We start from the raw sequence: 26165 nt of genomic DNA, 5'->3' as shown, positions 1-26165 counted from the left end.
AAGTCATTTAATTCTATACCACGTGGCACAGTGAACAGCTGCTACCTATTCAACTAATCATAAACAAAAAAAAAAGACACTACTTTTGGATACACTTATTCCAAAATCACATTTCATTCAATTATTCTCTGCAAAAATCACGGTAATCGGTATCAATGAACGACTAGTATAATAACAGAATCAATAAATATATAATTAACAATACAAGTGAGAAAACTTACAAATATGTTTACCATCTCTTCCCAATATTAATATTATCCATTCAAATTATCAGGAGTTATCCTTGGAATTATAAAATCTGTTTAATTCAAACTCATATAATTATTCACGATACCATATATATATAAACAGATAAATAAAAACATAAAAAAAAAAAAGAAGAAAAATGTAGAAACGCAAAGTCGGCAAGCCGTCGTCACGCGTCGAGGACGAAGCTGAGGACGAGAGAGTTGGTGTTGTTTCGTTGTTTGACGAAAGCACCGAGCCGAAGAAAAAGATCGGCACCGTTTTGCCTTGGATGTTCCACCTACGTACAAGATACCGGATTACAACCGTGTTGTACTCTAGGATAACGCGTTCTCGTTTCTTCCTTTGGTAACTTTTCTCGTCATCTTTCTCATCGTCGTCGTTGTTGTTGTTGTTGTTGTTGCTGCAGTATTTGTCATATACATTCGCGCTCATTGGCCCGAAACCGAATAACTCCTCCGACGACTACGATGGCTTTCACGGAATCCACGAGAAAACGACGTTTCTAACTGTTTATCAAAATGAACGATCAAAAATGTAATTACGTTACAGTTAGAACATCCACTATCCGAATTAATAAGAAAACATACCGTTCGGATGAAGGAATGTTCGTATAGTAATTCTTATCATGATTCAGAGCTAATAATTAGACAAAAAAAAATAAAAAGAATGATGTAATAACGTGAAAACTAAATTGGGAAGGTTTGTAATATGAATAAATATATAACGAGAATATAATATTGTACAAAGAATGGACATTATACTTGCAGTCGACCATTTGTTTTGATAGCAGATAACACGAGCAGGAAAGTGTCTACAGCATGTTCGGATAATAGAATGTCTTGATAATGAAGCATGTGAATGGTAAAAGGTTTGAATACTAGAGAGTTCCATTGTACATTGGATGGAATGAAAATTCTTATTAATCAACAACAAAAAAGATATATTCGATTAATTATAGTTTAATCCTGCCGTCTGATCTATCCTATATATATATGTGTGTCTTTTATATGTCACTATTATTTTGTGACATAGTCTTGTAAAGTTTCTAACCCACCCTCGTACATGCATACAGATATATTTATATGTATCTGAAATAAATCAAATACAAGAGCTGGGATAGATCCAATAGAGAGAACGGTCAAGCGCGATCGTTCACGTTATCTATTAATGCGTGCTACACGTTTTTTGAGATCAAGAGACTTCAGAATGGACCTTTCGCGATCCGGTTTCTATTGTGCAAGAGTCGATATATTAATGTCCGAGCAATTCGGTCGCCATACTTTTCCCCGGTGAATAACATCGTAACTATTAGTAGTATTAGTAAAAGAGACTTTCCAAGTCCTGAACGTTTAAAAAGATTAATATAGGTATATAACGATAGTAACTTATCGTTTCTCATGCATGTATCTAAGATATATATATGTATAAGCAATACGGAAGGCCAAATGAATAATTATAGTTCTTAACATGCCCCACCTGGATTCTTTCGTAGGTGGTGGATCGATGGCTGTCTCTCGCGCTTTCAATCGCAAAGATTAGATTCGCGAGTGCGAAAAGTAAAAAATGAGCGATCTCTCGCGTCGTGACGTAACTCTCCTATAACAGCGATCGAATGAACGAATGAACGAACGAACGCTCGATTTCAAGTAGGTCGTAAACGATCGTAAAAGGCTGTGCGCGTCTCGTTATTACATTCTCGATCGCTAATCTTCAGCTATCCTGAGAAACGTGCATCCTTGACGTTGCATATCTTCTTGTCAGGGACGGAACGATTTCGTTCCGTTCCCACAACGAGTAGTCACATCGAGTTAGAGATCGCACTAGAATCATCCAAGTCCAAAGACTTGGTTGCAGCAGTTGTTGTTGTTGTGGTGGTGGTTATCGGTGGAATCATCGAATGCGCGTAAAGCTTCGGTCATTTAACAATTAATTTAACGAGACACGTGTATAGATGTATAATACGTCTCTACATACAATGTAGTATGCGATGAAAAGAATGTATGCACACGTATATATATATATATGATTGACGAGTACAAACCACGTATGTGTATGTACGTATATATGTATGCATGTAAGAGTGCATAATCCGCGTACGCATGAGATGCGCGCACGCGTTCAACGTTACGTTGCGAAAATCTCACAGACGTGTCCTCGTCATTGGTGTCATGAAGAGGTAGAAGGCGGAGGAGGTAAAGGCGACGAGTCTGTCCGTCTGTCTGTCTGCTGCTGCTGTTGTACTCTCTCGGGAACATAACACACATACATAGAGAGCTCTCCACACACACAAACATACACACTTGGCGTAGTAATCGCTACACGAGATTGCGCAAGGCTCCTTCTACTCGATCTTATCGTTCCTCCTTCTGTATACATACATTTCTATGTGCACCACGTACACACACACGCATACATACTCTCGTGTCCTGCCGACGACGGCCCATGTGTAATCAACGCGCACACAGACACACACATCGCACACTCTCTTCTATGCCCATCCACTTTGTGCCTCTCTTGGCACACACGAAGGAACATAGAGTGAGAGGTGAGAGAGAGAAAAAGAGAGGAGAGAGAGAGAGAGAGGGCCACGCCACGCAACTCACGAGCTCTGAAGTCCACACACAAGCTGGAAGCTCCCTCGATCCTTGAGACGCGGATAGGCCTAGCGCGACTTATGAATATTGATGAACCTTTCTCGACGCACCGGCTCCTCGACCGCACCTCGATCACTCGTTTCTACCGCGGGAATGATCTTCCTCTTCCTCGTCCCCCTTCCTCGACCGTTCATTCTTCAGATATTATGTGTAGGGTCTCATTCTTGCGACAACGCCATGTTTGTCCACCCCTTCTCTTCCCATCCGCCCCCCTCGCGCAATACAACCTTGCAAATTTGTTCATTTTACGTTTATCTTTCTTTTTTCCTCGTTGAGTACAAATTTATGACAGGTTTTTCTTCGTTTTAATGCAAAAACTAAACAAACGTTCGTTTCATTCAGAAGATTATTGTGTTTTTGAATTATATTATTCGATATGATTATTTAAAAAAAACAAATGAAAAATATGATCTCTATAATGGGGTTGTCTTTCGAGACGCGAAATAATCGATTGGTTGGTTGGTTTTCTTTCGAAGAAGCGGTTACTACGCCACTGCAGTTACGTGCACCGATCTCGCTGCGTCGCACGGCCGGCCTCCCGTTCTCCGTTGCACTCTCGGGTATGGCATTCTTTTGGTAGCGGGGAGATTCGATAGTAGTTAACTTAACTCGCCGCCACCACCATCACCATCACCACCACCACCACCATCAATCGAACACACGTATGCGTTCGGATGCGTGCGAGAGCACACACTCGCCGCGTTCCTCGAGTTTTAAGAAGAAGTATTATACTTTGTCGCGTTCCTCAGAGAAAAATCAAGAACCCCTCCTCTTCTTCTTCTTCTTCTACCCTTCTTATTTTTATATTCTCTCTCTCTCTCTTTCTCATTGAAAAGAGATGAAGAAGAATAAAAAAACAGCAGCGGCGAGCCTGTCCTCTGACGCGGACGATCGAAAATGCAAATGACCCGAGAGTAACAGGTATTTACTAACGAGGAGAAGAAGGTGTGTGTCGGTGTGTGTATGTGTGTGTTCTGGCGTTCCCGATCTCGATCTTTGAGGTATGACGTGTCGAACGAGATATCTCCTCTCCCCCCCGTTCCACGAACATCGGGACTTGGGGAGAGAGAGGGGGGGACTGACGAATCGTTTAACAATTTCCGGATGAAAAAAAAAATTACGCCTGGAAAACAATCTATTCATATATATATATATACTTATATCTTATATTGTTTTCCTTCGAGCTAAATCGAGACGACGGAGAGACTTCGATGAAAATCTAATCTCGTTCTCGTAAGTAATCGTTGATAGCTGCTCGCTCGTGTTTTTCTATTTTTTTCTTTTTTTTTTCCTATCAATTAAAATTATTACTTCTATCTTATTTCTCGTATATCACATTTTTCAAACGTGTGTTTAGTTACCTACGTGAGAAAATCAATTTCTTAATAGTTCGATCGATAAATCGTGAAAATCGTTTAAAGGGAAATCAATTAATTCTCGTCAGTTAGAAGCTTTTGAAAAAGATAGAACGGAGAGTTATGCGCGGGAGATCAAGGAGGGGGTGGATAGGGGGGGTGGATGGGGATATCTGGACGACGGTGCATTTGGAAAAGAAAATGGTACTCTCGGTACTCTCTCATGTCAGTGGTGGCAGGGGGGGTGGGGTCTGTGTTCGGTCCCGGTGAGACGACAGCTGCTCGCAAGCCGTTCACGAATCGAACCGGTTGTTCTCTCTCTCTTTCTCTTTACGCCGGTCAAAAATGCCCCACGGCTGGTAATAATAATTTTAATCGACACGCAGCTCAGGCCACTGGGTATGGGTGTCCCCGACACTCGGCGGGGTCTCCTATATATTCGTGAGATATCAAAGATATGCGCGGTGGCTGTGGTGGCTGCTGCTGTTGCTGTTGCTGCTGCTGGCCCCGGTCGACAAGGCCCACTGGCCCGGGTGAAAGGAAAACGCGCGAGCTCGCGCCTACCTTCGATGAAATAGAGAGACGGATACGAAAGATAGAAAGAGAGAGAGAGAGAGAGAGAGATAGATAGATAGAGATTCCACAGAGAACGAAGGCTTCTTGTTGGTAACGTAACACACAACACAACCTAAGACGAGGAATTTTCACGGAATATCCACACGGGTTGCATTGCAATGAACAATTATTTTAATATATAATATTTGAATCGAATGAAATGATATATAATATAATATATAATAGTATTTAAATGTTAAATCAAACACAAACAAAAACAAACAAGGATATTATTTATCAAAGAATATTATTACCATATCTTCTCACTAATCCTTTAGAAATGTATGAAACTTACTAAGTAAATATGAAAGGGTTGCCTATAGTTAGCATAATATGACTGACATTCTTTGGGCTCGCCCTTTGTTTGCATCGGTCGGGTAGGACGACGAAGCAGCGGCGACATATGAGTAAAGTATCAAAAGGAAACTTGACAAAGCCAGTTTAACTCTCTCTCTCTTTCTCTTTCTCTCACTCTGTCTAGTCTTCTACGGTAGCTTTGTCTAATCTTATTCGTATCGAACACCCGACAACGAACGTGGAATCATGTTTCATCGTAGTAAACGCGCTTATTAATTCGAACCATTTAGAGAGACTAGAAAATATTTTATCTTGTTTTCCTTTCGAGTTTTATTTCTATATATGTAAACACATAAAAAGGTATACACACACACACACATTCACATGTACACACGCGCGAGTATAAGTAATATATACGTACATGTATATACATATATGTATGTATAGTTACATTAGTGAATTCAATGCATCGTGTTTCTTACGGGAGAGTGAGAGAGAGAGAGAGAGAGAGAAAAGAGCGGTGTATCGCGAAGAAAAACACACGTGCGAGACGAAGGAAGTGCAACATGAGATAAGCGAGACGTTTTATATACGCGGCGAGAAGAGAAGGCCTTTGAGTAAAAGAAAAGAAAGACTTAAAGTTCGAGGTACCGTTTTGTTTCGTTCGTTCGTTCGTTCGTTCGTTCGTTCGTTCGTCGCGTTCGTTCATTCCTCCGTTCGAATACTCGTCGTCGTGTCGTAGCACACACACATACACACACACACAGTGTTTTAAGATCGACTTCCGTTCATATTTCGTTCATGAACGAATCCAATCCATACTTACACTATACTAATTATCTCATAATTATATTACTCAAGAAACACATAATAAAACTTTACATGATCAGATTAGTTTGTTCATTTTTATCGAGTTAATTAAATTAAATTTAACAAAAAGGAAAAGAAAAATAAATCAGAAGATTCAAGGATTACTTTCCTTGTTTATGAATCATCGTAAATGAAGTATAAGAAAGAGAGAGAGAGAGAAAGAGTGTGATTTTCTTTGAATGATCGACCCGTAAAAAATGCATTGCGAACAATCATCATCCCTGATAGGAGACGCCGACGCAAGCGGACGTTGTACTTGACTCGCATTTCCTCAACAAGAACGAACGACACGACACGACACAACGAGACGAAGAGGATAAAGAGGAGATGGTAGAAGAGGAGGAGGATGAGGAAGAAGAGGTGAAGGTGGTGGTGGAGGAGGAGAAGGAGGAGGAGGAGGCTGCCGACTGAGAGTAGCAGCAGCAGCAACAGCAACAGCAAACGTAATACAGTTACAAACAGAGCAGCAAGCAGCAGCAGCTCGTCTTCTTTTGCGTTTCTTTCACGGTCAACTTCTGTGAGAGACTCTTCTCTTCACGAGGACTCCTCCTGGCGTCGTGTATACTTTCGACCCGCTTAAAATAGAGTCGTCGTACATATAGTAATCTTCGTGGGTCGTCGATCTCTCTCTTCCGTGTCACCTGCCACATCGTTTATACAACAATCGTAACTTTGAAATCTGTTGTTGTTGGTTGCTCATACTCGTTGTCGTAGCTAAACAAATTTTTTTAATAAAAAAGAGGATAATTAAATTCAAATCAAATTGTTTGAAATGAGATAGAGAGAGAGAGAGAGAGAGTCTTCCAATCGATACGTAACACAACGTATTACTTATAACCATTTTCTTACCTAATCTCACGTCTAGAATTCCTTGACATTTTAAACCACAGTTATGGCATTTTTTTCTTTTCCATTTTTTTTCTTTCTTTTTGAAATTGCCCACGGAAAACTTGGATAGCTTTTGTTCTCTTGATATCTCTCCAGAGAGATCATATTTTTTTCGAGGCTGCGGTTATTATAGAAAACCACCTTAGTGCACGCATTAACTCGTTACGATAATACTCCTCCTTTTAGTCCCTCCCCCGTGTAATGTGAGAAATAGATTCACCTGAAATCTATCTATCTATCTATCTATCTATCTATCAGATGAATTTTCTCAAGCGTGATATAAAAGAATCTAATCGATAATTGAACACTTGATTATACCGTTAAACACTTTGTTACGTAAAACGAAGCTCGATTTTGTTTGGAAAAAAACAAAAATATGGTCATGAAACGAAGGATGAAAAACTTCGTGAGAAGAAGAAAAGAGTCAATGGAAAAAAAAAGTTAACGAACGAGGAGAGGAATGAAATATTATTGCAAGATCGTGTATATACATACGCGTACATAGATATATAGATGTGTGTACGTATATATATATAAAGAGAAACGAAACGGTACTTGTACTAACGGCTCAAAGCCGAATCCACGCTCATAGAAGTTCCTCGGGAGGAGAGAAGTTACGCGACTTGGAACGACCGAGAAGATGAGGCGGCAGCAGGCGCATTCAAGACGACGAGGGACAAGAGTTGGGCCAGGAAGACAGAGAGGGGAAAGGGAAGGGTAGGGCAGGGTACGGTAGGGTAGGGTAGGGTAGGGTAGAGAAGAGTAGGGAAGCAAGAGGGCAACAAGAGGAAGGGGGACACGCTTGTTGCACCGTCGGTGGTAACGGCGGGTGGCATGGCGTGGCCGTGCAATGCTCGCAGGAGTGGGGAGAGAAGACCTTGAGCCGCGTCACGTGACCCCGAAGGTGCATAAGAGTCGGGTAGGGCGCTTGCAGAGGGCCTTGACCTTACGGACGACGCCGCCACCGCCACCGCCACCGCAACCGCCACACCACCATCACCACCGCCACCACCACCACCACCGTCACCATGATCACCACACCACCATAACCATAGCCATAGCCGCCACCGTGGCCCCGACCATGCAACGACTTAGGAGAAGAGCACGATTCTCGACCGTCTATGACTCTTCGCGAAAGACCGCAACTTTTTACGTTATCTCTCTCTCTCCCTCTCTCTCTCCCTCTCTTCCTTTCTTTCTTTCTGTCTCATCTGTCGTTTCCATTATCATCCCAGTCGTAGCTCCGACTTGCGAACGAGCATGTAACATTTTGCGTCTACGGTGACGCTTATATTACCAAGGATCAACTTCCTTAAGTATTATTAGTATTAGATTTATATGAATCATCAAATCCATAGGTGTATTATACTTATCTGTAATTAGGAAAATAAGATTAGGATAGGATTTCTCGTAGTTGAATGATTGTAAATATTATTATCTCGAATAATTTGTCGAATAATTGTGCAATGAATACCTGTAGTTTTACGCACGTTGGTACATTGCTGATGCATCAAAGGAATCGTAGAATATGTCTGCGACTGTATCCTTCCTCACCGCAGATGGGGACCGCAAGATTTTCGTTTTTCTTTTTTTCTTTTTTTACCTTTGCTTGACTCTTCGTGTCTCTCTCGTTTGTTGAGAAAGCACTGCGACGAAATCTACACAGAATAGGTTTATTTTAGAATATACAATTTCTAAAAATGTCTACCCGATGCCTTTGACATCGTACTCTTATGTAATATATGTATATTACATGCATATACACATGCATACGAGTTCTTTTGAATTATAGACGAAGTGCACACAACTGTGCGCAGCATCTATCATGGGAATCACGTAGCATCATCCAAGAGAGAGCGTGAATCAATGACCTGAAGATAATATGTGTAAGATGGACGTAGAAAAATGGTGCGTGACACAGGTTCCAATCTTCGTGGCATGCGGGCAATGACCTGAAATTATGATATTCATCTTATACACGTATTTTTCGTTTTGTTTTTTTCTTAGAAAATAAGGGGGAGTCTAATATTCTCATATCGGTCTTTCCATATTTCAACGATTCATTTGAAATATTACTAGTAGTTAATAAGAAACATTTTACTGTTAACATTTTACGTATCTCAATCCTAACCGATTACAATACGACATTTGTCTCTTTTCAGTTATAGAAAAAGGAAGAACTGCGAGTTGACGGAAATCTGATTGGTATTGAAAGAACAAAAAAAGAAAAAAAAAGGAAAAAGGTTGATTATAATTGACGAGTCTCAGGATGGTGTATAATTTTACGAAGATCGAGAGGATTCGAGTAGCGTTGAGAGCGTACAGGAGTATAACCAGCTGAGGATGTCGGAGCAAAACGGGCCCGGCGATGGCCCGGGACCTGGCCCAGGTTGGTGGCCGTCAACGCAATCCTGGAAATCGTCTGGTTCCGTTGGATCTAACTCGTCGTCGTCTTCTACCTCTGGTACAAGTGGCGGCACCACTTCCGTTTCTGCCTCCTGCGCTACCACCGCTACCACCGCACCCTCCACCGGATCGGCCTCATCGGTTCCACCAACGTCCTCGTCCACCTGTTGTTCTTCATCGTCCATCGGTAATTCTTCCACGATGACCACTACTCGTTCCACGGAGACGGGGAAGAACGTTTCCGTAACTGCGATCAATGTCCCACCTACGCATCACGAGATGCACGATGGTAAAATATTAAATATGTCGAAAAAGTTTTGTCCATTTGAGTCCCAATGAGGAGGAGGCTCATTGGGAAAAATTCGTAGCATAGGGAGACTTCATATTTCAACGTGAAATTTAAATATCTGGCTTGGGACTCAAATGGTCATTATTATAAGAATGAACATTTTACCATAGATATAATGAATATCCATAAGATTAAATAATTATAAAAATAATCATGAAATATTCGTAGGCAAAGGCATCTGTAAATATCTAGGAGGTCAAAATGGCGTGACGGTATCCGTAGTTTCAAATTGCGGCTCGGTACTCGGGTGCACGAGTAGTACCAGCAGCAACGTGGGCTCGCATGGCATCGGGATCGGTATTCTCAGTTCAAATGCCACGAATATCGACGACGCGGACGACAGCGACGGTGAAATAAGCAAGATCGACTTCCGCGGTGTCAATCTAAGAACCAAGAAGAAACGAGATATCTCCGTAAATCAGAGCGGTGAGAAAATCGGCGATTGCGATGGCGAAGGTGAAAGCGGAGCTTGCGACAGCAACGATACGTCTCAACAACAACAACCAGAGAGACCTATGTCATGGGAAGGAGAGCTATCCGATCAAGAGATGTCTTCGAATACCCTCACTAATCAGGTGAATACGCTAATAAATAATTATACAAACCTTTGCATCCCCTTATTATTATGGGATATCGCATATCAAATATTTCTTGCAATTATTAGCCAACATTATTTAACTGACTTTTTTCTCTCCGACAGGATGATCACGAAGAAACGTCGATGGAAGGTGTTCAAGTTTGCGGTTCCAGTCCTGGACCTATGGAACAAAAGTTTCCAATAAAACCAGAACCAGATTTTCGATCGAGTTCAGGATACGCGCTTTCGGGAAACTTATCTTTAAGTCACAACCAACAATTACAGCAACAACGTGGTATTGAAAATCTTGAACAAACTCAACAGAGCGATTTACCTCTTCTCGTGGGAAAATTATTGGGCGGTTATAACAGTTCTACTCCAAATCACAGTCCGGTTCTTAATCCAAGACATCATTTGACCAAACACAGTCACACGCGATCGCAGGTAACGGAAAATGATTCTTCTTCTGATTCCTTCTTTACTTACAATTATTATCCTGTAATTTGTAGAAATAATATTTTTGTTTGATCTGATCGTAGGTACCGTCACCAGATTCGGCGATTCATTCTGCATACAGTGTCTTCAGTTCTCCGACACAAAGTCCTCACGCTGCAAGACACTCCGCCTTGGGAGCAGGAAGTCCTATTCCTTCTTCCTCGCTTTCCTTATCTCGACATAGTTTCAATAATTCGACGTCCTCGTTGTCACTCTCCCTCTCTCACTCGCTTTCACGTAACAATTCAGACGCTTCGAGCAGTTGTTACAGTTATGGCTCTTTGAGTCCACCTACGCATTCTCCCGTCCAGCAACCTCGACATCCGCACGCTCACTCGCAACATCAGCATCAACAAGTAGCACAAGGTAGTCCTTTGCATCTTCCAACGGCTGCTTCTTCGGCCGTGAACGCGCACCATTATTCCTCTTCCGCGCCAGGATCGGAACTTTCTTCGGATGGGCATCCTGGAACAGAAGATCAAGAAGACTGTAGAATACCTGCTGCACCATCTGGTATTTCCACGAGACAGCAGTTAATTAATAGCCCCTGTCCGATCTGCGGTGATAAGATCAGTGGATTTCATTACGGTATATTCTCGTGCGAATCGTGCAAGGGCTTTTTCAAGAGGACCGTCCAGAATCGCAAAAACTATGTGTGCCTTAGGGGTGCAGCTTGTCCTGTTACCGTTGCCACAAGAAAGAAATGTCCTGCTTGTCGATTCGACAAGTGCCTCAATATGGGAATGAAGCTCGAAGCGATCAGAGAGGATCGTACCAGAGGTGGTAGGAGCACTTATCAGTGTACATATACATTACCGACTAATTTCATCGGTAGTTCTGCAAACAATATGACGACTGGTGATAAAATAAACGCTGCTGGTAATTGCAGTCCTGCACCGCCCGGCAGTGAACATCATTATTCTGTCAGACATCATTCTAATCATTCGTACAAAGTACAAGTAGTTCCACAACTTTTGCAAGACATCATGGACGTGGAACATCTTTGGCATTACAACGACAGTGATCGCATAACTGGTATTCAATCTGGTGTGATAACTTCGGGCGGAGCTAGAAATGCTCCTGGCAGTGACATGTTATTAGGAAGCGGAAACGGTGCTGGAGCTAATGTTTCTTCAGGTCGAAGTGGATCAGCTACCAATGGCTCTAGTACTGACTGTCCCACCAACGGACACGGCACTAATAATATTAATAGCAGAAGAGACGACAATATTGCAAGACCTTGTTCAACAGACTCGACTTCGACAGGTAGTCACGAACAATTATCGGCTAACTCTGGCAACGTTGGCAATTGTAATTCTCGAATGTGCGGAAATTCTAATGGCAATCCATCGACACATCCGGACTTTATTTCGAATCTTTGCAATATTGCCGATCATCGTCTCTATAAAATAGTTAAATGGTGTAAAAGTTTGCCGCTTTTCAAAAATATTTCGATCGACGATCAGATTTGTCTACTGATCAATTCTTGGTGCGAGTTGTTGCTTTTCTCTTGTTGTTTTCGCAGTATGAGCACTCCTGGTGAAATAAGAGTATCTCTCGGCAAGTCGATCACGTTAGAACAAGCCAGACAACTTGGTTTAGCGACTTGCATCGAGAGGATGCTAGCTTTCACTAATAATTTGAGAAGGCTGAGGGTTGATCAATACGAATACGTTGCGATGAAGGTAACTTCCTTTTTCAATTGGATGATTTTCTTTCAATCTGTAATTATTCAAAATAATATTACTAATTAGATACTTTCTTTTTTTATTTCTGTTTCTAAACAAAGGTAATAGTATTACTGACATCTGACACCAGTGAATTGAAAGAACCCGATAAAGTTAGGGCCTCTCAAGAAAAAGCTTTGCAGGCACTTCAACAATATACTATTGCCAGATATCCAGAAATGCCTGCTAAATTTGGGGAACTATTATTGAGGATTCCAGATTTACAAAGAACGTGTCAGGTGGGCAAGGAATTGTTGAGTGCAAAACGTGCTGAAGGAGAAGGCAGCTCGTTTAACCTGTTAATGGAATTATTGCGAGGCGATCATTAAAAATCATTGTTGAGAAAGACAATGAACAATGCCGTGAGTTTGAAGTATCTTTTATAGATATCATTTTTCAATTCTCTTCTCTAATAGAATACATTATATGAAATATATTTTCAACGATTACTTTCACGATATTTTTTTTTCTTTTCAGATTCCACGCTTATAGGGTCCATAAGCTTAGGAAATTGGAATCCGCTAAGTAAATAAAAAGCTGTTAAAACCAGTACCGAAATGACTGGAATTATACGCATGGTCTATAATATTAGCACTTGGTGAGGGGGGTTACGTTCGTATAAATTTAGCTGAATATTGGAAAGCTGAAGTCTAAAAGAAAAGAAGAAGAAAAAAAATAACGTTTCTCTCAAAATGCTTCCGTATTAAACTCGCATGCTCGCTGCCTTGAACTATATCAATTTCGATGCGGCCTAAATTATGCTCGAAATGTTCGGCATGCGTGTAGATGCAAATGAGACTGAAAAAAAAAAAAATAAAAAAATGAAATAACTGACAGTGACACACAGAGCATTTACTTTTACAATAATGAGCGTTGTACAAAGAAAGTTGATATGATGTAGGACTAAAAAAATGCTACGATCTATTTAGATAGGTCAAATCCGTCCCATTGACTTCTTTACAATAATGTGTATAGTCCGTAATTGGGGCGGAAATTACCTTTATTCATGATTGTAATAAAGCAACCAGTATTTTATATTGTTCTCTGCTTACTTAAGAATATGGCATAAAAATGTCTTATATCCCGGTTACAAAAGTGTACTTAAAACATCAGTCGACCAATTGCTTATTTATAAGGTAGTTAATCGAATAATAATTCATAGTTAATAATAGTTAGTATATGTATCCAATGGAAAAAGCGATTTAAAAAAAAAAATTCATATTACACTTTTTATTCTTTTACACATGACGTAACGTTACATCAGTAAATAAAATAGAATTAAATTTCTTTAAATATCAGAGCAGGCACAAATATTCATTTAAGCTTTTCATGAAATAGTATTTACAGTGCGCTTGTGGCAGCTAAATTAAAATGCATACGAATAAATCATTATTAGAAGAAACAATAACTGTATTAAAAGCCATGATGCTGCTCCAATAGATTTAAATATTTAATCTACAATATTATTACAGCGGCTACACATAAGTTGAATTAAACAAATCAGGTAGACAAACGATGGTTTCATTTCCTTGCTTATTTTTCAAGAACAATTCGTTCTAAAACCCGATGTTAATTACATAAAAACTTTATTTCAAGTGATAAACAAAGGAAAGGAAAACAAATAACGGTAATGTTCATTTGCACATTCGTACGTATGTCTCTGATAACAATTGTATGCTGTCAGCATGTGATTTGGAAAAGTCGACTTATGTTTTTCGTAAAAAAAAAAAATAATAAAAACAATAAATAATTATCATAGTCATTAATCTACAATGCAATTCATTTGCAAAATCTTAATCTAAAATAAAGTGGTCCAATAATGAATACAAAATATATTGAAAATAACGCATACAAAATTCATGATATACTACAAGACATTTTTTCGAAGGATATATTATCTGAAATGTTTATAACAAAAAAAAAAACGAGGATGGTAATCTTATTGCTACTGCAGTTTGTCGAGTCTATGAAACATTTTTTTTTCTCTAAGAAACTAAAAACAAATAAATAAAAATAATATAAATTAAAAAAAGAGAAAGAGAGAGATGCATCGGGATTATAAAGATATACTATTTAAATTAAATATTTCATATTCAGAAGATTTTTCTGTTTCAAAATTAATTCACATGATTAATTAAACGTCAAATTATTAAAAGTATTTTATTACAGCTATAATATGGACTGATAAATTCAGTTTTAATGTTGTAATAATACATAGCGTAAGATCTGTAATATACATATATATATATAATTAAAACTTTGCTATGTTTATATTGCAAATTTTACGCTATATAAATATATAATGTGCCAAAAAAGTGGATATTGTTATAACTGTTGTAAAAATGCTCTTTAAAGCATACAACTTTATTGTTATATTGTAAAAAAAAAAAAAAAGAAAAGTCTTATATATTTCTGGTACATTTGTAAATTTGTTTTATCAAAAAAATATTTATTTTAATATAAAATAGACAAATTTGTAGTGTGCAAAAAGAATTACCAAGAAATATATTTATATAAATATATATATATATATATATATATATGATTGATCAGTGATCCTTGTGTAGAGATGAGAAATTTTTATAAGAGAATAGAAATTAGCACCAAAAAACAATGTTTGATCTCAGGATCAATTAATATATATATATGTATATATATATAGGGATACAGTTAATTTGCAATACTTAATTTCTAATATAGAATATATATGAACTGTCTTCCTTTATTTTTTATTTATATAGTTCCATTTTGATAAAGTATCAATATTAATCACTGACTTTTAATGTATATCTGCATATATATATATATTATGTTCATGATAACTGGACCACCTATGTTATAAATTATTATTCAATAATTTTATTACCTTATATCAACCTTATTACGATAATATTTTGTATATGTCAATTTTAAAAACAAAGCTGGTAACATAAATACATAAAACTTAGCCAGTATTTTAAACAATTCATAATGAATTGGTATTAAAACAAATGACAAAGCAAATGTCTAATACAGTTAGTTATTTAGAAAAAGGCGGCGAAAGTAACTTTGTACATATGAAGAGAAATAATATTTTGTGGTATTGAGTGTATGGGAAATGCATGATGAGACAGAGAGAAAAAAAGAAATTTAAATAGCACATCTAATAACACAAGTTGATCGTTCAGCTTTAAAAAAGAAAAAAAGAAAAAGAAAATAGAGAAGAGTATATGGAATACATTTATTACAAAAAAAAAAAAAAGAAGAAAAAAGATGAATATTTGTCTGTTAAAAAAATGAAAAAGAAACGAATGATTATTTTTTATGTTTATTGTTTGATAGAAAGTTATGACTTAATATTTTTTAATCATAAAAAGTAATGATTATAATTGAAATTCATATTAATTGATATTTTCAAATTTCATTTGTGCTTCTTTATGCGTGAAAGGACAAATATTGTATAACTTGTAAAAGATTTAAAATAATTCAGGCTATAGTCCAAATTAGGTAAACCTAAATGAATGAATATATATATAGAAAGAGAGAGAGAGAGAGAGAGAGAAAGAAAAAAAAACATGTCCATGTTATATAAATAGTCTTCCGTTCTTCAAGGATTATAATCGCTACGGAGAAAAAAAAAGAAAAAGGTTTATATTTAATATTATAAAAAAAAAAACTTAAAGATTCTTGGAAATCTTTTAACCAATTGTGACAATATAGGGATATGAAGCTGTATAACATTATTGAAGTATAATACAGTTGTCAAAGAGCTTAGATATGATAAACTATAACATCTATTTTATACAAATACGCGCATTATGTGAAATATATGTAAACACGAGAAAGATAATATAAAAAAAGAAATGACGTCATATAGTTCAATTGGATATATCAATATAATTATTATATTGATTGCAGAAATAGGTACCACAGAAGAAAAAGAATTTAATATTAAACAAGATATTGTACTTTAGAAATAACTTTATAGATACTCGCATACAATATTTTTTTGTTTTTCCACTTTTTTTTTTTTTCTTTTTATTATTATTTTTCTTTCTTTTATTAAACTATATTATTCAATGCAAAAGAAAAGATTTATCATTACAGAGAATAGAATGTTTTGTTTAAAGGAAAATGTGCAACAAAAGGAAGATTATTATTTTTGTCAAATTCATTGATTCCTGTAAAAGAGAGAGAGAGAGCGTTGTATAGAAAGTTTATTTTTGATTTTGTTTAAAAATTTTGAAATATATGGGTGATACGTGTTATCAAAATTTTAAAATAAATAACAAATTTGTTTTATTAATTAGCTATACGGGACGAAAACTGAGTAAGATTTGGTTGCGCGTAATTACAAACAAATAAACAAAATTGCATTTCCAAGGATGGTAGCTACATATAAGGTGAAGAGATGGCTATACATGAAAAATAAAATAAAATAAAATAAAATAAAATAAAATAAAATAAAATAAAAAAACATCGTTAGAAAGTAGTTTTATACATACACACACAAATAATACTTATAGAATAAACATCTTTTTACAAAAATCACGAGTTATATTGATACCTGCAACGTGGTTTTTTTTTTTCTTTTAGTTTAATCATTTGAAATATGTTAATATTATTTCCATTAATGTTCATCCATGTTCTTCATTCTTGCCTGTAAATATTTAAACCAGTCATCTTATAAAATATATGATATTTAAAAAAAAAATATAAAAAACTAAAATAAACACACAATAATCTTTTTAAAAAAAAATCATTAAGATGTTAGGATTATGTTATATTTGGTTTTATAAAGTTTGTGGATCTGGTTGGACTGTTTGATCATAACGTTGGTAGCACTGCATATTGGTCTTGTGACCACAGAGACAACTGGAAAAGTTTAAGAAGATAAAAGTTAAAAGTCATTAATTTTAATCGTTTAAAAAATTTTTATTAAATTCGTCATCGTTTAATATCGCCTTCAAACATGGTGGAAAGGGCAAATATTAAAGAAATTATCCCAGCGTTACCCGACGAGAAAATTGGTGAGTAATCTTAATAAAATAGACATTCTAATATGACAATGCCACTCCCATGATTTCAAAGCATATTCTATTACTTCTTATTTGTGATATTTTAGTATTGTCAGTGTTAAATTATTGAAATATCGAAATATTAATTGTTTACAGATATGCTGGCTGCTACGAGTACTCTTCAGCAACAAGCAGCTGAAATAAGAAATCAAAGAATCAATTGGCAGTCATATTTACAGTAAGCATATTTTTATTTCCTATTTTATTTTGATCTGAATGAAAAATGATGATTATAATAATAATAATAATAATAATATTAATAAATATTATCATTTTTATTCATGACAATTATACTCACAGCAATCACAGCTAACTGGTTAAACTTGTAATAAAAGCATTTCAATGTTTTTTCATTCAAATGCATTTCATTTCTGTGTATTACTTTTCATTTTGTAGATCACAAATGATACCTAAAGAAGATTATGACTTCATAGTAGCTTTTGATACAAGCGATGCTAATGCTCGGGAAGCAAAACTGAAGGAAAATCCACACCAAGCTGCTAAGACTTTTCTCAATCTTCTGGATCATATTTCAAAAGAACAAACTACACAGTATATTCTTACAATGATAGATGATATGCTTCAGGTATTTCATTTAAAACTATATCATTTTCTATAATACGCGTGTATGATGTCCTGTATTTAACTATTAACTGTTATTAATTCCTATTTTCAAATGTTTCCATATAATAAATATTTTATTTTATTAGGAAGATCGTAGTCGCGTTGAAATATTCCGAGAACATTCTTCACGTAAACGAGAATCAGTTTGGGGACCATTCCTTAATTTATTAAATAGGCAAGATGGTTTTATAATAAATATGACTTCTCGTATTATAGCTAAGTTAGCTTGTTGGAGTCACGAATTAATGGAAAAAACTGATCTCCAATTTTATCTAACTTGGCTGAAAGATCAACTTAGACTGAGCGTAAGTTTGTTAAATATATTCAATTATGTGTTCAAAAGTATAGTGCTTGGTAATAATACTTACATAATTGAATTTAAATCTAAACAAATGAGAAAAATGTTGTTATTTAATTAATCATTTGTTCCAGGATATTAGTAAAGCATGATCTTTTTTATTTTGTATTAATATATTATTTGCTTGAATGATATCTTGCTTTGCTATCTAATTTAGATAATATGTTTATTATAGACGAGCATAAGCAAGGCACTTATATTACTAATACCTTACGTAGATTAGAATGTGCTTTTGTGAATTAATCTGATCTTATTATGAAAGAATGTTTCATAAACTTTATTAGAATTTAAAGTTTTAGCAATTTTAACCGAATAATCAAAACAAAACCTAATTTAATAATCTTATACTTGTCTTTATACTAAATGCTTGATAAACCATACTATTTGATATATTATTTTATCAAATATGTTACAAATGACAATTTGGAAATTAATTAATTTAACAAATGTGGGAATTTGATTAAACTAACATCAAATGAATATCTAATAATATAAGTTCACACTTATTTGACGATATTATCTCTATTGCTTTTTATACGGTGAAGGGTTAAATGATTCGTTAGTATGTTAGGAGTAGAATATGTGAACAAAATCAGATGGGGTTTTAGTTTGAAGCTCTTCAGGAGACAGATTTGCATGCAGAAGTAATGCAGGATACTTCTATGGAGGAGGCAGGGGAGACCAATGAACTGCACGAATTACATAATCCGGTTGGTTCTGTAATAACTAATTATAACTATTGATATTTGGAAAAATTGCATATGAAAGAAGTGCAGGGAGCAGAATCATTCATTAAAGCACAAATCAAATTCAATTTTGAGTTAACGATTAATTATAATTAATAGGTGTCAGGACAGCTATCAGTTTACATTGACTTTCATTCATTCGATTAACAAAATATCAAATTAATTATTTGGAATAAGTATTTGATTTTATTATCTTTATGTAATTAAGCAAATTTTCTTTAACGTGTATTTTTCTGTTTGTAGTTTGTTTAGTTGCTTTTTTAGATTTTTACCCGAATAAAATAATAATTTCATTTTTGATAATATTAAATGTAAATTGAATGCTGTTATAGTTTTCGTACGTCAAACAAATATTATTATATCAAACTTACATCCATTATCTGTTTTTTGATCGTTTAGAATAATGAATACATTCAGTCTGTTGGACGGTGTCTTCAAATGATGTTGCGCGTAGATGAATACCGTTTTGCATTTGTTTCTGTTGATGGAATTTCAACACTTTTGAGCGTTCTGTCTGGCAGAGTAAACTTCCAAGTACAATATCAACTTATTTTCTGTCTATGGGTACTAACATTTAATCCATTGCTGGCAGAAAAAATGAATAAGTACGTAGATACAAAATATATAAAATACGTACAATTTTTATGAGTGTTTAATTAATTGAATTACGTATAACATTTGTTTTTTGCACAGATTTAATGTTATACCCATTCTTGCGGATATATTGAGTGATTCCGTTAAAGAAAAAGTGACGCGAATTATTCTCGCAGTATTTAGGGTAAGAGATTCATTGTTTTAATATTTAATAATATATTGAATTTATATTCAAACGATTATATATATTCCTAATTTCACTATATATTCTTTAACAGAATCTTATCGAAAAAGTTGAGGATGGTCAAGTAGCCAAGGAACATTGCATTGCAATGGTTCAATGTAAAGTATTGAAACAATTATCTATTCTATCGCAACGTAAATTCGACGACGAGGATATCACGGATGATATAGAGTTTTTGAATGATAAATTACAAGCATCTGTACAGGATTTAAGTTCATTTGATGAATATTCTACGGAAGTTAAATCTGGACGTCTCGAATGGTCACCTGTTCATAAATCTGGAAAATTCTGGCGAGAAAATGCTAGTAGATTAAATGAAAAGAATTATGAACTTTTACGAATCTTGGTTCATATATTGGAAACAAGTAAAGATGCTCTTGTTTTGAGCGTTGCTAGTTTTGATATTGGAGAGTATGTGCGTCACTATCCACGAGGAAAACAGTAAGTTAACGTGATCATTTCTGATTATAGTTTATATTATATTATTTGATAATATAAATCATGTACTATTTGTATTTATTAGTATTATTGAACAATTGGGTGGTAAACAACGAGTAATGCAATTGTTGAGTCATGAGGATCCAAATGTAAGATATGAGGCTCTTCTTGCTGTTCAAAAACTTATGGTGCACAATTGGTAAGAATAAAAAAAAAAGAAAAAAAAAATAATTAAATTAAATTTTTAATAGATTTATTACATTTCATTGCATAAACATTTGCCTTTAGGGAATATTTAGGAAAACAGTTAGAAAAAGAAACTGGAGCAACGGGAAGTAAATCTGGAACAACGGGAAGTAAATCCGGAACACAAGTTCCCGCTAAGGCTTAATAATATTTTTGTTATAGTTAGTAGCCTCTTGGATAAGCAATTATATAAATGCTTATGCCTTTACTAAATATTGATTATGTACGTTCAGATGATATATAATAATTTATAATCTATATAGATTGATATCACTGTGTATTAATATTATGTACAAAAAAGAAACATAATTTGCAAGAAAACAAGATAGTCCATCGAAGAAAAAAAAATATATTCCACTGTCTTGTTATTCTGTTAAATCTGATTCATTGCTTCCACGTATAAATAATTAATGAATCAGACAATCTTATTATGTACATATATGCAAAATTCTTTAATTGTAAATGTTGTATAGCAGCAAATATATAACTAGATAGTAGTACAAACAAATTTTTAAAATTTAAGGAATGTTAGTAAAAATAAATATATACATATATATATATATATATAAAAATGTTAAATATTCAATTGTTCTTCATTTTTCTGTACACGATAATTGAATATTAATGTTACAACAAGCTAATTGAGTTACAAGATATTTAAGTATGTAAGGAATATCAACTTCTCCTACAGAAGTATCATCCCCACAAAGTTTACACTTTTGTTTTCTTTCAGTCAAACCTGTTGGACTTACTGATAATTCTATAATAGGTCCTAACAATGTTCCACACTTTTTACAAATTAAAGCCTAGAAAGTAACATTTGAAAAAAGAATATATATTTTTGAATTAGAATATAAAAAAATAATGATACTACTTACGGTTATTTTATCGGAGCAATGGAAAAGACGATCTTGAAGAAGATATGAACATCCATGAGATATTAAAGAATCTCGTTCCATTTCTCCAAATCGAACACCACCACCACGTCGTCGTCCTTTAATTGGTTGCCTCGTTAATACATCAATAGGACCAGTGCTTCTTACCTGTTTTTTAAACAGAAATTATTGTCTCTTCACATAACTCACATCATCATTATAATTAAAAATCGTAAAATACGAACCTGCCATTTGTCTGATACCATATGACGTAATCTTTGATAATGTACAATTCCAAAAAATATATCAACTGTCATTTCACGTCCATCTATACCAGAGTACATTCTTTCTGTACCGTAAAAATTATATCCTCCACGTTCTAATAATTTTCCAAAGTAATCGACTGCTGTTTCATTCTCATCAAATCTAAATGGTGTTGCATCGTGCACTAATCCATGTACAGCCGCAGACTTTCCAGCCATTACTTCGATCATCATAGCTTAAATACAAACGACAATAAATATTTTCCTTACGTTCGAAGATAAATTATTAAAATGTATGTTAAAATACTTGGTCATAATTACCTATTGTCATACGACTTGGAAAACCATGAGGATTGAATACTATATCTGGTATAATACCTGACTCGGTGAATGGTAAATCTTCAGCTGGCCATTTATGCGAGCAAATACCTTTCTGTCCAGCTCTTGAAGCAAATTTATCGCCAACGCTTGGATTCCTCTGAAAATATCACTTATGTTTTTTTATAATTATATTAAATAAATTAATAATACAAAAAATATATATTATTATACGAACTGAAATACGAAATGTGATACAAGCTCTTCTTGGAGTATTAGGATTTAAAGTACCACATAATTTTACAGTATCAACGTATACATCTTCTTTTCCTTGGTATTTTCCAGTTACATAATGAGATTGTTCAGCGTCATAATAACTATATAAATAAAAATTAAGAAAAAATTAAATACATAAATAATTTAACATAATATAATAAGTATTATTGATTCTAAATCATTTACCAATAATAATAATCTTTTTCTGAAATCATACATCCAGGTATAGGTAAACCATCAGAGTCTAGTTTTTCTGCGAGAAAAGGTTTATTCGGATCGCGTGCAAAATAACTTTTGTTATCATTTAAATCAATAAATTCGGATTTATAAACCATCCCATGAGCAAAACCTCGTTCATAAGCAGATTTGTTAATAATCATTGCATCTTCCATATCATATCCCTAAATAATGTATATTATGAAATTAATTAATAGATATTTTTATAATGATCACCATAAAGCTACGATTACTTACTGTATATGAAACAACAGCTACAATTGCATTGGTACCCATGGCAAAATCGTCCAAATCTATTTTATCATAATGCACTGGTCTGAATAAAGGACTTGCTGGTGTTTGTAATCTATACAATTTTGTTTCTGATTGTTGTTTCCACGTGTGACATGGTGTACCCATTGTTTGTTTACTCATCTATAAATTATTGTATTGTAAAATTATCTAATTTATAATAATTTTTGTTTTTTTTATTTTATCTGTATGCAAAATACTTACTTGACACTGATACATATTTCTTGGACTTTGATTGTAGTCTGGCATAGGAATAAGACATGCCAAATTACTTAAGAACGAAGTTTTTGTTAATTCTTGATGAGTAGTTAACTGTAAATGTTAAATATACATTAATAGATAAACATAGTATTATTATATAGTTATATTAAAAATAAATTCATTTTAAAAGGATATTTACACCATCATAGGCTTCTTCTGGTACTACACAAATATCCATATAAACTTGTTCAAACGTTCCAATAAGTTCTGTTTCTTTGGTAGCTAAATTCAATACTGGTCTCATCATACGTGCGGGATTAGTGAATAAAAATAATCCTGGATATTGAGCTGGTACTTTTCTCTTTGGAATTAATACTATTTCCATTGTAGGAGGTACCTAAGATTTAAGTCCTCGTATATAAATAAAAAGTAATGTAATATAATTATTTATTATTTCAATAAAATAACATACCTCTTCGCCTTTTATCTTAAGTATTCTTAACTTATCCACGGCTCTGTTTATTGCATTATCATCGATAAGCCCAATTAGTTTCCCATCCAACATAACAGTATATGAATCTTTCCAATTATCAGCAAAATTAATAGGTATCATTCCAAGATCTAATAATACTGTTGGTATAGCAGCTTTTAACTTGGCATTTGGATGTGTTGTAACAATGCAATTCATAGTTAAGTGATTAAGTAAACCGCATGGTGTACCATCTGGTGTATGCACAGGACAAATAAATCCTAGAATAATTAAGATTACCAGTTATACAAGGATGTCAAATAATTTCATATTAAATTATTTAAAAAATATGATAAATTATTATACCCCAAGCATCGGGTAAAAGTTGCCTTGCTTCTGTAGTTCTCATTTCTTGGAAAAAAGAACCTCTGTGGATTGCACGAAAATGACTCATGTAACGCATTCTGTTAATATTTTCTACAACTATTGTAAGTCCACTAGTTTGCATCAAACCTAATCCTGTAGGCGTCTTTAAGTTTCCAGTAGACAAAAAATTTTCCATTTGTGTTTCGAATGATCCTCCGTACTTCATTGTATGTAACATTTCCTCTAGCGTAATATATATATATGTACACAATTATTAGAATTATATTTTATACATATTAGAAGTATTTGAAATAAATAATACATCAATATTAATATACTTACGTATTGTTAAAATATAATTACAGCCACTGCTTCTGGCACGTTTAATAATTAAATTCTTAAGATTTGAAAGCCATCCATATAACTTTTCCTTCAACACTTGTAAATATAAATGACCACCTAATAAGCATTCTTGCATCATTACAGAATCGGCACCCTCTACGGCACACTTATTATTAGCAACAGCAAAAAGTTTTCTCGTCATAAATACAAGTAAATAAAATTTATCGAATGGATCATCCAAATGTATGGTAACGCAGTGCCTGTAAATAAAGAATATAATAATAATGTATAAGCAATGATAAAATAATCATCGATAAATAAATAAACAATTTACTAAAATAATAATTACTTAATAATGAAATCACAAATTTCTATATCACTTGCATCTTGAGATAATTCAAAAAATTTAACTCGAAACATCTTTCCTATATATACTTTACATTGTTCATGTGTATGTAAATCTTCACTGTGTACTGCATGTAACATATTTAAAATACATCCTCTATAGTGCAAATCATCTTCGCAACCAGCCATTAGAGCATTATAAATAAAAATATCCGAAACATCGACTAAACACTTCAGCATTAAAATAAGAGGTATGTAGTATAAAGTTTTCCTGTGGACTAACATTAATTTGACAGATCCATTGGTAACATAATGCAATGTATTATTCTGCAAAGTAAAAATAACAATAATTAAAATACAAGTAGAAAGATTAAATAACATTAATAATAATGCGCTTACTGATGAAGTATTATCATCTCGAACACTTCTTAAAAATAATCCAAGATCGCTAAACTGTGCACCGCGAGCTTTCCATCCAGATCTTCGAATTGCAATAGGATAATTTCTTCTGGACATTAATAGCATCCGTATGAGTCGTTCATGTCCTTTAATTATAAAATAACCACCCCATTCTTGTTCGTGTTCATTATGAGCAATTAATTCACTCGGATTCATTTTATTAAGATGGCATCTATTAGACTAAGAAAAAATATATGTTATTGTAATCTTTCTATTACAAACAACTTTAACAGACAAATTGTGTATTATAAAAATGTATACTTTAACCATAATCGGGATATACCCTAAATCCTTTTCTAGCATTTCTCCTTCGTTACCATTCACAGACCATCCTAACTGAATTGCTATTTTTCCTTTATAAGTAGCACCTCTTTGTCTACACTCCGTAGGATATATTTTATAATTTTTGACACCAATTACATTTGAAGGAATACTTGGATGATAAATGGAGACATCATTTATCCATAATTTGATTTTATCGCCATTAGCAAGTTGTAAATAAACCGGTAGTATATCTTTAGTGGCTGTAAAAAGTCCATCTTCAAGCATGTAATTAAAAGAATCTATATGTGGAGTTCCTAATGTTTGTAATAACTGAAATACATACAAAAGATATTTTTATTTATATGTAGTTATTTGAAATATTAAATAATAAATAAACTTACAGGATTTTGTTTATCTGGTGGTATTCCAAAATTTGGAGAAGTATTAGTCAATTTTGGTTCAGTAAACATTTTTGTTCATTCAATAAAATAAAATAAGGAATGATCTTACTTATAAATTGAAATTATTATTACAATATTATTCGCTTGGTTTAAAGCATGAATAAAACGCACGTGTACTGTGTACATGCGTGAGCACAAATGCACCGTACTTTGTCGTATAAGTTAGGTTATGCAATACAGCGCCATCTATCAAACCTAGCATTCATTAA

At 34.3% G+C, this 26165-nt stretch overlaps 3 protein-coding genes and 1 long non-coding RNA gene across 11 annotated transcripts in view; 2 read left to right on the top strand and 2 right to left on the bottom strand.

The window, feature by feature from the left end:
- Nucleotides 1-13143, top strand: part of LOC122523100 (nuclear hormone receptor FTZ-F1 beta) — a 16746-nt gene extending 3603 nt beyond the window's left edge. For 2 of the 5 annotated variants that reach the window (XM_043644673.1, XM_043644675.1), the window contains exons 2-7: nucleotides 9091-9623; nucleotides 9852-10258; nucleotides 10384-10704; nucleotides 10800-12440; nucleotides 12545-12844; nucleotides 12960-13143. In XM_043644673.1, coding sequence (XP_043500608.1) covers nucleotides 9272-9623; nucleotides 9852-10258; nucleotides 10384-10704; nucleotides 10800-12440; nucleotides 12545-12811 — 2988 coding nt within the window. In that variant the 5' untranslated portion in view covers nucleotides 9091-9271 and the 3' untranslated portion in view covers nucleotides 12812-12844; nucleotides 12960-13143. Of the gene's footprint in view, nucleotides 1-3472; nucleotides 3825-8171; nucleotides 8245-8720; nucleotides 8837-9090; nucleotides 9624-9851; nucleotides 10259-10383; nucleotides 10705-10799; nucleotides 12441-12544; nucleotides 12845-12959 lie in introns of those variants that run through there. The other 3 variants (XM_043644678.1, XM_043644676.1, XM_043644674.1) reach the window with 3 other exon arrangements.
- Nucleotides 6963-8906, bottom strand: LOC122523104. The gene is made up of 4 exons (XR_006305252.1): nucleotides 8800-8906; nucleotides 8403-8586; nucleotides 7484-8301; nucleotides 6963-7155 (listed from the first exon to the last, which is right to left on the bottom strand). It is a non-coding gene; the product is annotated as an uncharacterized LOC122523104 (long non-coding RNA).
- On the bottom strand, nucleotides 12401-26165 carry LOC122523095 (DNA-directed RNA polymerase I subunit RPA2). Of its 3 annotated transcripts, none has more exons than XM_043644662.1 (16): nucleotides 25897-26165; nucleotides 25493-25825; nucleotides 25172-25411; nucleotides 24777-25099; nucleotides 24428-24687; nucleotides 24086-24328; nucleotides 23723-24000; nucleotides 23450-23647; nucleotides 23254-23361; nucleotides 22996-23172; nucleotides 22708-22922; nucleotides 22484-22622; nucleotides 22249-22405; nucleotides 21910-22163; nucleotides 21668-21832; nucleotides 12401-12477 (listed from the first exon to the last, which is right to left on the bottom strand). In XM_043644662.1, the coding sequence occupies exons 1-16, from the start codon at nucleotides 25963-25965 to the stop codon at nucleotides 12454-12456; spliced, it is 3183 nt and encodes a 1060-aa protein (XP_043500597.1). In that variant the 5' UTR covers nucleotides 25966-26165; the 3' UTR covers nucleotides 12401-12453. The 3 variants fall into 3 exon arrangements, with proteins under 3 accessions (XP_043500597.1, XP_043500596.1, XP_043500598.1); XM_043644661.1 differs by lacking the exon at nucleotides 12401-12477 and adding an exon at nucleotides 21218-21595 and having other exon boundaries at nucleotides 25897-26158; XM_043644663.1 differs by lacking the exons at nucleotides 12401-12477; nucleotides 25897-26165 and adding an exon at nucleotides 21218-21595 and having other exon boundaries at nucleotides 25515-25606.
- On the top strand, nucleotides 17298-21293 carry LOC122523102 (V-type proton ATPase subunit H). 2 transcript variants are annotated; one of them, XM_043644683.1, is made up of 10 exons: nucleotides 17298-17491; nucleotides 17636-17717; nucleotides 17936-18125; nucleotides 18250-18468; nucleotides 19130-19231; nucleotides 19667-19872; nucleotides 19961-20045; nucleotides 20140-20546; nucleotides 20629-20742; nucleotides 20832-21293. In XM_043644683.1, the coding sequence occupies exons 1-10, from the start codon at nucleotides 17434-17436 to the stop codon at nucleotides 20932-20934; spliced, it is 1566 nt and encodes a 521-aa protein (XP_043500618.1). In that variant the 5' UTR covers nucleotides 17298-17433; the 3' UTR covers nucleotides 20935-21293. The 2 variants fall into 2 exon arrangements, with proteins under 2 accessions (XP_043500618.1, XP_043500617.1); XM_043644682.1 differs by lacking the exon at nucleotides 19130-19231 and having other exon boundaries at nucleotides 17300-17491.

Source organism: Polistes fuscatus, unplaced genomic scaffold (genome assembly GCF_010416935.1).
Source record: "Polistes fuscatus isolate 324 unplaced genomic scaffold, CU_Pfus_HIC Scaffold6, whole genome shotgun sequence".
Classification (NCBI taxonomy): Eukaryota; Metazoa; Arthropoda; class Insecta; order Hymenoptera; family Vespidae; genus Polistes; species Polistes fuscatus.
The sequence above is the reverse complement of the archived record's forward strand: the minus strand, read 5'-3'. Positions and strand labels throughout refer to the sequence as shown.

Coding starts and splice junctions, on each gene's coding strand:
- LOC122523102 (XM_043644683.1), top strand. CDS start 17,434: ATGGTGGAAAGGGCAAATATTAAAGAAATTATCCCAGCGTTACCCGAC. Junction 19,873..19,960: donor CTGGCAGAAAAAATGAATAA/GTACGTAGATAC, acceptor TTTTTTGCACAG/ATTTAATGTTATACCCATTC. Junction 20,046..20,139: donor TTATTCTCGCAGTATTTAGG/GTAAGAGATTCA, acceptor ATTCTTTAACAG/AATCTTATCGAAAAAGTTGA.
- LOC122523095 (XM_043644661.1), bottom strand. CDS start 25,965: ATGTTTACTGAACCAAAATTGACTAATACTTCTCCAAATTTTGGAATA. Junction 24,329..24,427: donor TAATTATATTTTAACAATAC/GTAAGTATATTA, acceptor ATATTACGCTAG/AGGAAATGTTACATACAATG. Junction 23,173..23,253: donor GAAATATGTATCAGTGTCAA/GTAAGTATTTTG, acceptor AATAATTTATAG/ATGAGTAAACAAACAATGGG.